Source organism: Salmo salar, chromosome 17, assembly GCF_965601325.2.
Source record: "Salmo salar chromosome 17, fSalSal1, whole genome shotgun sequence".
Lineage (NCBI taxonomy): Eukaryota > Metazoa > Chordata > Actinopteri > Salmoniformes > Salmonidae > Salmo > Salmo salar.
Genome location: NC_138307.1, coordinates 3,915,681 through 3,929,852, shown reverse-complemented (window position 1 = coordinate 3,929,852; position 14,172 = coordinate 3,915,681). Strand labels below are relative to the sequence as shown.

Here is a 14,172-nt window from a genome sequence, read left to right as displayed (position 1 = left end):
CTAAATGATATCATCGCTGCGGTCGTTTAGGACCTTGAGCGCGGATGAGGTGCACTCATGACCAGCTCGGAAACCAGATTGCATAGTGGAGAAGGTATGGTGGGATTCTAAATGGTCGGTGATCTGTTTAACTTGGCTTTCGAAGACTTTAGAAAGGGAGGGTAGGAGAGATATACAGTTGAAGTCGGAAGTTTACATCAACCTAAGTGCGAGTCATTAAAACTTGTTTTTCAACCACCCCACAAATTTCCGCCATAGATATAAGACAATACTGTGCAACCGTATTCATCGACCTGGCCAAGGCTTTCGACTGTCAATCACTGCATTCTTATCGGCAGACTCAACAGCCTTGGTTTCTCAAATGACTCCCTCGCCTGGTTCACCCACTGCTTCTCAGATAGAGTTCAGTGTGTCAAATCGGAGGGCCTGTTGTCCGGACCTCTAGCAGTCTCTATGGTGGTGCCACAGGGTTCAATTCTCGGGCCGACTCTTTTCTCTGTATACATCAATGATGTCGCTCTTGCTGCAGGTGATTCTCTGATCCACCGCTACGCAGATGACACCATTCTGTATACTTCTGGCCCTTCTTTGGACACCGTGTTAACAAACCTCCAGATGAGCTTCAATGCCATACAACACTCCTTCCGTGACCTCCAACTGCTCTTAAATGCAAGCTCTTCAACTGATCGCTGCCCGTACCCGCCTGCCCGTCTAGCATCACTACTCTGGACGGTTCTGACTTAGAATATGTGGACAACTACAAATACCAAAGTGTCTGGCTAGACTGTAAACTCTCCTTCCAGACTCACATTAAGCATCTCCAATCCAAAGTTAAATCTAGAATTGGCTTCCTATTTCGCAACAAAGCATCCTTCACTTATGCTGCCAAACATACCCTCGTAAAACTGACTATCCTACCGATCTTTGACTTCGGCGATGTCATTTACAAAATAGCCTCCAACACTCTACTCAGACTACATCCGATTTTTTGTCACCAAAGCCCAATATACTACCCACCACTGCGACCTGTATGCTCTCGTTGGCTGGCCCTCGCTTCATATTCGTCACTAAACCCACTGGCTCCAGGTCATCTATAAGTCTTTGCTAGGTAAAGCCCCGCATTATCTCAGCTCACTGGTCACCATAGCAGCACCCAACCGTAGCACTCGCTCCAGCAGGTATATTTCACTGCTCACCCCCAAAGTCAACTCCCCCTTTCCTTCCAGTTCTCTGCTGCCAATGACTGGAATGAAATGCAAAAAAAAAAAAATCACTGAAGCTGAAGACATATCTCCCTCACTAACTTTAAGTATCAGCTGTCAGAGCAGCTTACCGATCATTGCACCTGTACATAGCCCATCTGTAAATAGCCCACGCAACTACCTCATCCCCGTGTTATTTTTTTGCTCCTTTGCATCCCAGTATCTCTACTTGCACATTCATCTTCTGCACATCTATCACTCGTGTTTAATTGTTAAATTGTAATTATTTTGCCACTATGGCCTATTTATTGCCTTACCTCCCTAATCTTACTACATTTGCACACACTGTATATAGAATTTTCTATTGTGTTATTGACTGTACATTTGTTTATGTGTAACTGTTTGTGTCGCACTGCCTTGCTTTATCTTGGCCAGGTCGCAGTTGTAAATGAGAACTTGTTCTCAACTGGCCTACCTGGTTAAATAAAGGTGAAAAAAAATGTATCATTAGAAAACAAAATCTAGATCAGGGAATCATTTGGTCCTGTGCTTAAAAGGAGGTAGTGCATAAATCATAAAAACACACTACGGTAGTGAAAATATCCCCATCACCCAAGACTTAGGAGCCATGACTCAGTGAGAGCTGTATGTACGTTCAAAACTTTATTTATGGAATACAGTGTAGAAAGCGTTTTTCCAGTCAAAGCAAATGGCTTGCACAATTACACACAGTGGAAATAAAGCCACAGAGAAATAAAGAAAGAAACCCTGCTCTCTCTAACTCTATACTGCCTTATTCTGGCTATAGTGAGGTAATGCATCCTCTGAAAACCCAAGCAAAGGACTGACTCACCTGCAGCAGTGTGTGATGCACACAGCTCTACACACACAACACTGCCTTACCTCTAGTACTGTGTCGCAAAATGGCACCCTATCCCAGGTCTATATTTTGCACTACTTCTCACCGAAACTGTAGTCCATCCAATTACTGATGGCCCTGCTTACCCCCTGAAAGTTGCCTTCTAGGCCATGGTAGAGGTCATCGTATGGCTGGCTCTAGACAAGTGCTTGAGAGAGGTGAGTCACATGCCTGAAGTAGGGGGAAAGAGGGGAGGAGGGTGGTTGGAGATTCATTTTACAGACTGCCTGTCTGACTATCCATCTGGAACAGCTAGTAATTCCCTCTACCTCAATCCTTCCTTCCTTCTCTCAATCTTCCACATGCACACCCCCCAGGCACTGATCCTGCTCTGTTTCTAGTCTCAGCAGAGAGAGAGAGAAGGATGAGCCGAAGCAAGAAAGGAACAGATTGGGAAGAGTAAGTAAGCCCAAAATGGTATTTGATTGTTGTTATATATCACAAACAATGTACAGAGGAGAAGAACGTTGTTTATTTCTGCGGAAACATAGAACCGGAACAAGAATTCTAACTAGACTGGAGAACACAGAGTCATCCACCCCCGTCCCTCCATTCTCCCCTTCCCCCGGCTGGAACCGGCCTTCCCGCCACACCCCCATCTTCAAAAAAAAAAAACGCACGACAACATGGAATCAAAGAAAGAAATCAAAAATTAAATAGGGCTGATTCATAACGTCTGCAAAGCAATAAACTAAAGATAATCATAATTCAAATAATAATATAATATACAAATACGGATCAAGCCAGCCCCCCGCAGTTTTAGGAACATAGCATGGTTGAAATAAAAAAGGAAGAAACTTAAATCCAAAAAGCACAGATCTCTCTTACAGTGTATTTAACATGATATCCAAACAGAGAGACCATTCACCGAGATTCATATATATTTTTTATCCAATGTAATTTAAGTCACGTAATCACGAGAAAGATACTAAATGTACAATCCTGCTAGAATGATAATCTCTATGTGAGCATCTCTCTGGAGACGCAGAAAGATATTTTATTACTTTCAATAATAACCCCGTCGTAATTTTTGTCATCATGCACTAAATAGGAACAGCTACTTTGTTACATTACACGCAATTTAAAAAAAGACGTTTTTCTCTTTACATATGATTTTTTTTCTAATTTTAATTTCTTTTTTGAAAAACAAAACCGAAAACGATAGAATAACTAAAATAAAGAGCTCATTCAGAGTACATCATCATTATCATCATTTTAGCCTTGTGTGACCTAACACAGCACAGCTGTCATAAGAATGCACAGAGAAGGAAAGAGGGAGGAAGGATAGGAGGAGAGGAGGCTTCATTGACCCATAGACCTCACCTATTCCCCAGTGTATAGAGAATGCAGTAGTGTAGGGTTGGGGACAGTGTGGTTGGCACTACAGCCAGAGAATGCCCCCTTAAATAACACTGGTCTGGAGTCAGATCTCCCTATCCAAATCCATTCCTCAACTCATTCCAAATCAAACTAAAAACTGACTCTGGACCAGTGTTGAAGGGGACAGTCTCCATCTACACCAGGAGTGATAGTGGTGCCTGGTTCCAACCTGCACTGCTTGAGGGTAGGATAGGGTTGGTTTGGAGTGGGGATAGTGTTAAGGGCATATGGGTGTGGAGGGTTAGAGGGGTTGGGTAGTGGTCATAGGGGTGAAGGGGTTTGTCATTCCTCAGTTCTGCATCTGCTCGAAAAACTTGTAGGTGGGGTTCTCGTAGCCGTTCTGCTGCATTTTGGACAGGTGGCGCTCCTCGGGGGTGACTGCTGCATCCACCTGCAGAACAGAGAGATGTGTTACACACAAGATATAGTATGTCCTTGTACACCAGGGCTTCATAGTCATTTCACAGAGGGCCTAGTGTCTGTAGGTTTTTGTTTTTTCCTTTCAATTAAGACAACCAGGTGAGAGGAGTTCCTTACTAATTAGTGACCTTAATTCATCAATCAAGAACAAGGGTGGAGTGAAAACCCGCAGACAGTCGTCCCTCCGTGGAATGAGTTTGACACGTGTCATACACTACTGCTGGTTCTTTTTTGTTGTTTAACGCGTGGGGGCTGTTCCCACTCCTTACATGTTTACTGGTGCAGTAGGATGGATTCGTACCCATGCTGACACGGTACATGTGCACTGTTTACCTTCTACACAGACTTTAGATTCAAGTCTCAAACTCATAAACAACAGAAATAGAGACAAAGGAAATACTGAGCCAAAGTCAAGAACAGTACACACATAGCATATATTTTACTATCCTTGTGGAGACCTAAAATTGATTTCCATTCTTAATCCTACTGTCCTAACCCCTAACCACAAAGCTAACCCTACCTCCTAACCTTTATCCTTGTGGGAGAATTTCCCTTGTTTCACTATACTTGTGGGCACGTTTTGGGGATTTCCGGTACCCACTAGGATAGTAATACAAGTCCACACACACACACACACACACACACACTACCCCTCACCTCGATGACTCCGTGGTGGATGGACGTGTACTGTTTCTTCCTCAGCATCACCAGGGTGATGACGATGACGGTCGCTATGACGACGCCTCCCACCATCAGCCCGATGATGGCGCCCTTGTTAGAGCCGACATCCTCGGCGAAGAACACCTAGAGAGAGGAGAGAGAAAGAGAGGGACTGTAAATCACACTGCACAACCAATCACAAATACTGACTGGATTTATGGAGACAGATCTGGGGTCAGGAGTTCAAGGCATTAAGGTGAAATTAAGTTGGAGAGAGTAGGAATAATTTTGGGTTTGGATGGAATACAAAAGACATGATTTGTAATCTAACATTAGTATTACTGTTTAGGTGTTAAAAGAGGCCGCGGTAAAGTTGAGGGGGTTCGGGATTAAGGTTCAGAGTTACATTATCGAGGGATTTTAGAGGTAAGCTTAAAGTTATGTTATACAAGATGATTGTTACATAATTATTTTTCCCCCCTTATTTAATGAGGAAAATTACCAAATGTATAAGAGATTTAATTGGGCACGAAACGCCGCTTGTTTTTCTAAGTGTGTATGTATGTATGTATGTATGTATGTATGTATGTATGTATGTATGTATGTATGTATGTATGTATGTGTGTATGTGTGTCGAGGTTTCAGACCTACCAACCCTGTCCAACTTTTTAGAGTACCAGACGCGTGCGCGGCAAGTTGGAGATTCATGTGCTTAGACAAACATTATGGATCACACCTGGTTCAGTTCAGTCCTCTGAAAAGGTATTTACAAAACATAATAAAAGATTCCTACTGATAAGTGGTGGAATTAGCACAGATTGTCTGTATGTTTATTCCATTACATGTACAATGTAGAATGGAGATGATTATCTATAATGTTTTTCTTAGCACATGCCCCCAAGTTTAGTCTCTACAAACAGGGCCAATCAATAGGGCCAGCTCACAACTATTGGCTTTTTAGACACGGTTCCTAATCAACACTAAAAGCCAAATCATTTTGAAAACAAAAACAAATTATATAAATTGATAAAATCTCAAATCTAGTGCAAAGGCATTTTAGAAGCATTGCCTCTATAGCTAATACCAGACTCATTCATTCTTCATCGGGGAGTCTTCTAAACTCCCGAGTCCATTTAATGGCAAGATGTTTATACTTATTTTTGATTATACCTTTGTAATGCTTTTTGTGACGTGGATCATAATTACAGTTTCAGTCTATCAGGTTGCGCGATCCTCGTAATGTTACGTGGAAAATACAACTTATGGGACGCAGAATTAAATATATATCACACTGGCACAAACACAACCAGTTATTTTTCATATTCGCATTTCATTTCTTTCACTCGTAAATGCGAGAGCGAAATTATAACAATTAGTGTTTACCTTTCCACAACACAGAGTCGAAAAGGTATTTGTCCATGTGTTTACGTACAGCTGACAGTCAGCAAACTCAGCATCACAACAAACAGGAGGGGTAGACACGGGGTAGCTACGTCCAATAATGATGTACTACTCTCCATGTCTGTTGACACGTCTGTGTGTTGCAGCTCGAGAATCAGGATGTTAGATTTACTCAGTGGATTTATTTTTATTAAAATGTTAAAAAAAATAAAAAATCAGGCCCTATTCATTTCTGCGTATTTTTAACTCAGATCTCATACCTGCGTACATGGACAGAGAATTATGTAGTTGGCACGTAAAATGCGTGCATGTTGGCAGGTCTGTGTTTTCAATTTCAGACAGTGTTCATCTGAGGACAATTATAAATTAGCGCTGGTGTGAAACTAACATCCTGGCATCGCAGACGCCAGTTACTAACCCTGGTCATCTCGGCAGGCCTTGGTTACCATGCCAACGGTCAGCCAATACATATGGCTAGACATACCCATATGGGCATGGATATGTCTGGGATAACTCCATGATGCTTGTATCCGGCCATTTATGAAAAGAGTGCAAATATACAAAATGAAGTGGTGTGTGTGTGTGTGTGTGTGTACCAGCTTTGGTGGTATGTGTGTGTAGATACCAGTTTCTGGTGGTGCACTTCAAATCCGGTGCCGTGTCTCTCCTCTGCCTCCATCCTGAGCTCAGGGATCTCCTCTGGCTTCAGACCAGACACTGGTCGTGTTGGAAAATCTCTATCAGGAATAGGGCGGGCATCCACAGGCTCAACTAGGGAGAGAGAGAGAAAGTGAAAAGGAAGGATGAGTATCTTCTTAATAATATAGTTTCGCTTTGATCTCATCCCTGTCAAGACCCTGACAGCTGTCTACAATCAGTTACAGATTCGGTACATTTAATGTGTGGTTGTATGTATAGTACACCTACCCTGGTTCTGTCTGTTCCCACCCTGATTCTGTGTGTATTGATCATAGCTTTAGGCACACCTACCCTGGTTACCTGTGTTGACCTGGTTGAAGCTCTCGGGGTGGATAAAGCCCAGTCCGTCCAGGCCCATGCCCAGGTCTTCTTCCTGGGGCAGCAGGTCCAGGGAGGCCCTGGTGCTGTCAGGCAGACTGTCAGGCATCAGGGCATCATTTCCGTAGCTCACCCGCACATCACTCTGCAGGTTGGACAGCTGCTGGGCCATATCTGCCTGCTCCTTCTGCAGCAACTCTGGAGAAAGAAGAAAATGGAAAAAGGGGAAGAGAGTGAAAGACAGCAGCAGAGAGGATTAAGAGAGAAGAATAGAAAGGGGAGGATGGCAGGTATAAGAAACAAGGGTAGAGAGAAAAGGAGAGAAAACGTCAATGCTGTTGCAATAGAATGGTAAATGACTGTGTAATTGAACAATTACGATTATTTATTAGTACATACAAAGACAAGAAAATAGGATCACTAGAATATGGATGCGTCCCAAATGGCCACCATTTCCTATAAACAGTGCATTTGGGAAAGTATTCAGACCCCTTGACCTTTTCCACATTTTGTTTACATTATAGCCTCATTCTAAAATGTATTAAATAATTGGTTTACCATCATCAATATAAAAAAAACTATTCTGACCCTTTGCTATGAGACTCAAAATTGAGCTCAGGTGCATCCTGTTTCCATTGATCATCCTTGAGATGTTTCTATAACTTGATTGGTAAATTCAATTGATTGGACATGATTTGGAAAGGCACACACCTGTCTATATAAAAGGTCCCACAGTTGACAGTGCAAAAATTAAGCCATGAGGTGGAAGGAATTGTTCGTAGAGCTCCGAGACAAGATTGTGTCAAGGCACAGTGGCCTCTATTATGCTTAAATGGAAGAAGTTTGGACCCACCAACACTCTTCCTTGAGCTGACCGCCCGGATAAACGGAGCAATCGGGGGAGAAGGGCCTTGGATAGGGAGGTGACCAAGAACCCGACGGTCACTTTGACAGAGCTCCAGAGTTCCACTGTGGAGATAGGAGAACCTTCCAGAAGGACAACCGTCTCTGCAGCACTCCACTAATCAGGCCTTCATGATAGGAACCTCAGACTGGGGCGAAGGTTCACCTTCCAACAGGACAACGACCCTAAGCACACAGCCAAGACAAGCCTACCAGACAAGCTCGCGTCGAGGCAAGCAACACTGAAGCATGCATGAGAGCATCAGCTGTTCCGGATGACTGTGCTATCACTCTCTCCATAGCCGATGTGAGTAACACCTTTAAACAGGTCAACATTCACAAGGCCGCAGGGCCAGACGGATTACCAGGATGTGTACTCCGAGCATGCGCTGACCAACTGGCAGGTGTCTTTACTGACATTTTCAACCTGTCCCTGACCGAGTCTGTAATACCAACATGCTTCAAGCTAACCACAGTCCCTGTGCCCGAGAACACCAAGGTAACCTACCTAGGCAGAGTTGCAAAGAAAAAGACATCTCTCAGACTGGCCAATAAAAAAAGATTAAGATGGGCAAAAGAACAGACACTGGACAGAGGAACTCTGCCTAGAAGGCCAGCATCCCGGAGTCACCTCTTCATTGTTGACGTTGAGCCTGGTGTTTTGAGGGTACTATGTAATGAAGCTACCAGTTGAGGACTTGTGAGGCATCTTTTCCTCAAACTAGACACTAATGTACTTGTCCTCTTGCTCAGTTGTGCACCGGGGCCTCCCACTCTTTCTATTCTGGTTAGAGCCAGTTTGCGCTGTTCTGTGAAGGGAGTAGTACACAGCGTTGTACGAGATCTTCAGTTTCTTGGCAATTTCTAGCATGGAATAGCCTTCATTTCTCAGAACAAGAATAGACTCACGAGTTTCAGAAGAAAGTGCTTTGTTTCTGGCCATTTTGAGCCTGTAATCGAACCCACAAATGCTGATGCTCCAGATACTCAACTTGTCTAAAGGCTAGTTTAATTGCTTCTGAAATCAGGACACAGTTTTCAGCTGTGCTAACATAATTGCAAAAGGGTTTTCTAATGATCAATTAGCCTTTTAAAATTATAAACTTGGATTAGCTAACACAACGTGCCATTGGAACAGAGGAGTGATGGTTGCTGATAATGGGCCTCTGTTCGCCTATGTAGATATCCATTTTTAAAAAATCTGCCGTTTCCAGCTACAATAGTCATTTACAACATTAACAATGTCTACACTATTTCTGATCAATTTGATGTTATTTTAATGGACAATAGCCTCTCGCTACTGTTATTTTATCGTTGCTCCTTAGTTATTTTTCTATTGGTTTTATTATTTATTTATTTTTATTGCATTGTTGGTTCAGGGCTTGTAAGTAACTATTTCACTGTAAGGTCTACACCTTTTGTATTCGGTGCATGTGACAAATAACATTTGATTTGAAGACAACGCAGCAGTGGCTTCAGGACAAGTCTGAATTTCCTTGAGTGGCCCAGCCAGAGCCCGGACTTGAACCCGATCAAACATCTCTGGAGAGAGAACGGAAAAATAGCTGTGCAGCGACGCTCCCCATCCAACCTGACAGAGCTTGAAAAGATATGCAAAGAATGGGAGAAACTCATTGTGCTAAGCTTGTAGGGTCAAACCCAAGACTCAAGGCTGTAGTCGCTGCCTAAGGTGCTTCAACAAAGTAAAGGGTCTGATTACTTATTTAAATGTAATATTTTTTTTTAATACATTTGTATAAAAACTTGTTTTTGCTCTGTCATTATGGGGTATTGTGTGTAGATTTATGATGGGGGGGGAAAAACTATTTAAATCCATTTTAGAATAAGGCTTTAACCTAACAGAATGTGTAAAAAGTCAAGGGATCCGAATACTTTCAGAATGCTCTTTAGGTACCCCATGGGCCGTGGTCAAAATCAGTGCACTATATAGGGAATGGGGTATCATTTGGGACGCAGACTTAAGTCTTCCTCAGGCACTTCACTTGAAAACAAGGTCGCTCTCTGTTCTCATTTGTTTTAATGACAGGAGAAAGAAAACCAAACCAATGTCTGTTGCTGGGAGGCGGTGTGTGTGCGCAGAGGGCAGGGGAGCAGCCTGAGAGAAGGGGAAACTAGACAGTCTGAGAAGGACTCAGATGGCTCAGTGACGCACACAACTCAAGACCCAGACAAACAGAGAGGGAGGGAGGGGGAAGAAGTAGTTATAGTTATTGATTTGATGGAGGTGTAAGTGAGAATTGAGAGATGTCATGATGTTATATGATTATCTGTATCATGAATGAAAAAGTAAAAGTGGATGAGGGTTTTGTGGATATAAACTATGGATAGTGGTTGGTGACAGTGTGGATGAGGGCAGGTTACTGGTTCATATCAGTTAACGCTTGCACACAGACATGGTCAACCTTTACCTGGTTAATGAAGGAGAAATGAGACTGGGGGAAAAAAAGAAGAAAAAAAACTCACCAACTTGGTCCTGGATATCGTCGGCCACTCCGGGCACCTTGTAGAGCAGACCCAGGGACTGGTTCATCCTCTCATCAATCACACGCAGGTGGGTCAGTACCTACAAGTACATTTGAATGCTATTTAATACAAGCCATCTTCTGTGAGCCATACATTGTACATGTCAGGAGGTTACCAAAATACCCTTCAGTGGTGTATAGGTGTTTGTGTGTGTGAGTACATTTGGCATTGGGGGTGGATGAGAAATGTTGTTTCTAGGTTTATTATTTTATTTGGTACAAATGGCTAATATTTTGTTTCTTCACTAGAGAGGACTAGAATGTGCTCAACCAACGTGAGACGAGGTGCATGCAAAAAGTAATACGAGCATCAATAAAAATCTTTATTCACCACCTTCACTGGCCTTCATGAGAATGACAACAGAATTACTGTCACCATGTAAAACACACTCAAATGTGAATTTAAATATGATTTTTTTTTTAAAGGGCCTTTCGTGGGCTTATTACCTGGGGTCGGATCTGTGCGGCCTTCTTGGGGTCGACCATGCGGACGTGCTCAAAGTGTTTAAGGGTGTGCTGTCTGTCCTTCTGCTCTGCACGGACGTACTTCTTCAATAGGCTGAACACATGACGAGGCTAGAGAGAAGGAGAAGAAGGGAAAAAGGGAGGCAGAGGGAGCGAGAGAGTATGAGTCAGAACGTCGGTCTGTGTGTGGGAGGATTAAGACAATGGGAGGATGACCCATATGTACTGTGTGTGTGTGTGTGTGTGTGTGTCTACCCTGGGTGGCTGGGCAGTTAGGTGGCTCTACAGGGCCAGGCAACACTGTGTGTTATACTCTGTTACTATGTACTCTCTACCTACCCTGGGTGGTTGGGCCTGCAGGGAGGTCAGGTAGCTCTCCAGGGCCAGGCGACGGCGGTCATTGAGCAGGGCCTCAACCCGGGCCATGTGAGTCTCAACCAGCTGCTGCCTCTCACTGGCTGCCTCCTGCTCCAGGGCCTCCACCTTCTCCTGGAAACGCTGTGTGATAGACACACACACATTATTATACTGTACAACATAACACATTTAATATACATGATACAAACATATTTAACATAGATGATAGGTTCATGAGAAGACACACATAGTATATGATACACACACAAATAAAAATTCCCTACCACCACCACGCTGTTATCAAATATTCAGACACACAACAGCTATGACATTGACAGTCACTGATTTAGCATGTATTAATATGTTTGAGTATCTTCTGTGTGTCTCTGACCTGGATGACAGCCTTCTTATCAGCACGAGGTAGACTCTTGGCCTCCCTCTCTGCCTCCTCCCACTCCCTCATCACCTACACACATACAAGAAGAAAGACTGGTTACTGCTGTATCTAACTCCTTCCTTCCGGCTACATTCATACATGATCTTTCACCACGACAGGGTCTTTGCTTCCTTCCCTTCCTCCTTTGCTACCCTCCCCAACCTCACCCCTTCTCCATCCTCCCTCCCCCTTCCACTCTCAACCGCTCTTTATCGCCCTTCCCTCCACCTTGCCCCGCTCTTCCACCCTCCACCCTTACCCTTCTCGCTCCCTCTATTCTACCTGGGACATCCTCTCGCGGTGTTTGGCCTCCAGACTCTCCTTGGCCTTGGCAAAGTGGCCGTGTTCGTTGTCATCCCCGGGCGTCTCCAGATAACGGTCCACGGCGTCGGGAGGGCTGGGGGCAGCGGTGGGCACTGGGTGGTGGGGGGTAAATGGACATGGAGGAGAGTGATGGGGATGAGATGGAGAGAAATGTAGAAAATGACTCTTACAATCTGGTCTTCAGATATCCCCCATTGTTCCTTCACCTTCCCCGGGGATCCCTTTTTCTATGTTTCTTCTTTCATTGCTTTCCTTTTCAAAATCCAGACCATCTTTTCCAGAGTGACTTACGATAAGTGCCTTCAGAGTATTTGACTTGACTGAAATAAGGATCCAGAGGCACAGAAGTTCCAAACTACCAAAACTATGTAGCAGCTCCATAATAGCAGACACTAAAGCTAGACGATTAATAATACTAGTGTTAGCAACAACAGGTTGGTTAGTGATTCCTCGAGCAAGTGAACGAGAGTAAACAATAGAGTGAAAAAGCAGAGAAGTGTGCGTTTGAAGGGTGGCTGGTGTGTGTGTGTGTGTGTGTGTGTGTGTGTGTGTGTGTGTGTGTGTGTGTGTGTGTGTGTGTGTCCTGGTTGGAGGATTCCAGATTTCCTGCTTGTTCCTTCCAGATTCCGGGAATTTTCCAACCGTGATTTCTTCAAAAAACATTTTTTTTAAACAAATCTCTTCTATTAATGTGACTGCCATAGACACTCCAAGTCATTTAGACGTTTGATTAAAATCCTCTAGAAGAGTTACTTTAGCAATTTGCCCATTTATTCTACTACAGAAAAGGCTAGTAAAAAGCTGTTATGCCTTAAGGCTGGGATACCTTGCATGACCTGTATCTATCCGTTTGACAGGAAAAAGTAAATCGTATAATATGTAATTATGTAATATCATTCCGAGTGGAACGATGTTGGAAAATATCCACAGGCTAAAGTGTGTGTGTGTGTGTGTGTGTGTGTGTGTATCACATTACGTGACATACTGTACCTATCATTATCATCCTTGATTAAACATTGAACAGCATAAATATATTATTTCTTACATGAATAAGGAAGCGCAGATTTGATACTTTGGAACCTGTGTGTATGTGTCATGTGAAGCATGTTTTTCATTTTAGTTTGTCGTCTCAGAGATTAGCACGACTTCCTTTCACAGACACTCAATAGTCCCAAAACAACCAAGAGCATTTTGCGATCCGAACAAAGCAGAACCATTAATACAACTTTAACTTGGAAGTCTAAATGTGAGGGTAGAGGGTTGCTAGCTGGTGGAACCACAACACTGTCTTTCACACCTCCAATATGCTCAACCAAGTGGAAATCTCACACGCGCACACAATTTCAGAGGCTGCTACAGAGGAGGTGAGATGGTGTGAAAGACAGGATTAGTGAGAGAAGGAGGGAGTGTGAGACATAAGATACTGTATACAGAAAGTAGGGGGAGGAGGCGAGAGTGAACCATCGCTAGGTTGGATCGTTCACAATCTCGACTGTCAGGTCACTGCCTCACACAACACTCAAATCAGCGTGAGAGAAACTTTTACCTTCCGTATCTGTCGCACACGCACACGCACACACACACACACACACACACACACACACACACACACACACACACACACACACACACACACACACACACACACACACACACACACACACACACACACACACACACACACACACACACACACACACACACACACACACGCTCCACTCATACGGAACCAGTGGAAGAACAGGTGAAATCACTCGTGTTAGTGTCTTCTAAAACCCACAAACAGGTTAAAAGATGTGTGAATGTATTTGTCCATGAGTACAGTAAACTAGGGTTGGGCAGTATCTAGATTTTCATACAGTCATACTGTTTCTGTACAATACAATACAATAAATAAATAAATAAATGAATAAATAAATAAATATAAATTAGGTAACAGGGATCTTGATCTAGGGGGGGATTGAATGTCTTTACTGTAGCCAACAACCTTGATCTTTACATCTAGCACCTTAGCTAGCAGTTAGCAAACCGGATAACATTTTTAAAAATAATTTAAGGGGTGGATCAGCTTTAATATTGTGGAAAGATTTCTGGAAGCAAAGTAATTGTCTGCATCATTTCCCCCATATATTTTTTGGGTAACTA

At 43.3% G+C, this 14,172-nt stretch overlaps 1 protein-coding gene across 5 annotated transcripts in view; it reads right to left on the bottom strand.

The window, feature by feature from the left end:
* Positions 1 to 1,846: 1,846 nt before the first annotated feature.
* The window catches only part of appa (amyloid beta precursor protein a), a 49,248-nt gene continuing 36,922 nt past the window's right edge, over positions 1,847 to 14,172 (bottom strand). For 2 of the 5 annotated variants that reach the window (XM_014151320.3, XM_045698761.2), the window contains 9 exons: positions 11,986 to 12,119; positions 11,659 to 11,733; positions 11,250 to 11,399; positions 10,893 to 11,021; positions 10,387 to 10,486; positions 6,973 to 7,197; positions 6,608 to 6,753; positions 4,579 to 4,725; positions 1,847 to 3,892 (listed from right to left, as the gene is read on the bottom strand). In XM_014151320.3, the coding sequence (XP_014006795.2) occupies positions 3,791 to 3,892; positions 4,579 to 4,725; positions 6,608 to 6,753; positions 6,973 to 7,197; positions 10,387 to 10,486; positions 10,893 to 11,021; positions 11,250 to 11,399; positions 11,659 to 11,733; positions 11,986 to 12,119 (1,208 nt within the window). In that variant the 3' untranslated portion in view covers positions 1,847 to 3,790. Of the gene's footprint in view, positions 3,893 to 4,578; positions 4,726 to 6,607; positions 6,754 to 6,972; positions 7,198 to 10,386; positions 10,487 to 10,892; positions 11,022 to 11,249; positions 11,409 to 11,658; positions 11,734 to 11,985; positions 12,120 to 14,172 lie in introns of all 5 variants that reach the window. The other 3 variants (XM_014151321.3, XM_014151318.3, XM_014151319.3) reach the window with 2 other exon arrangements.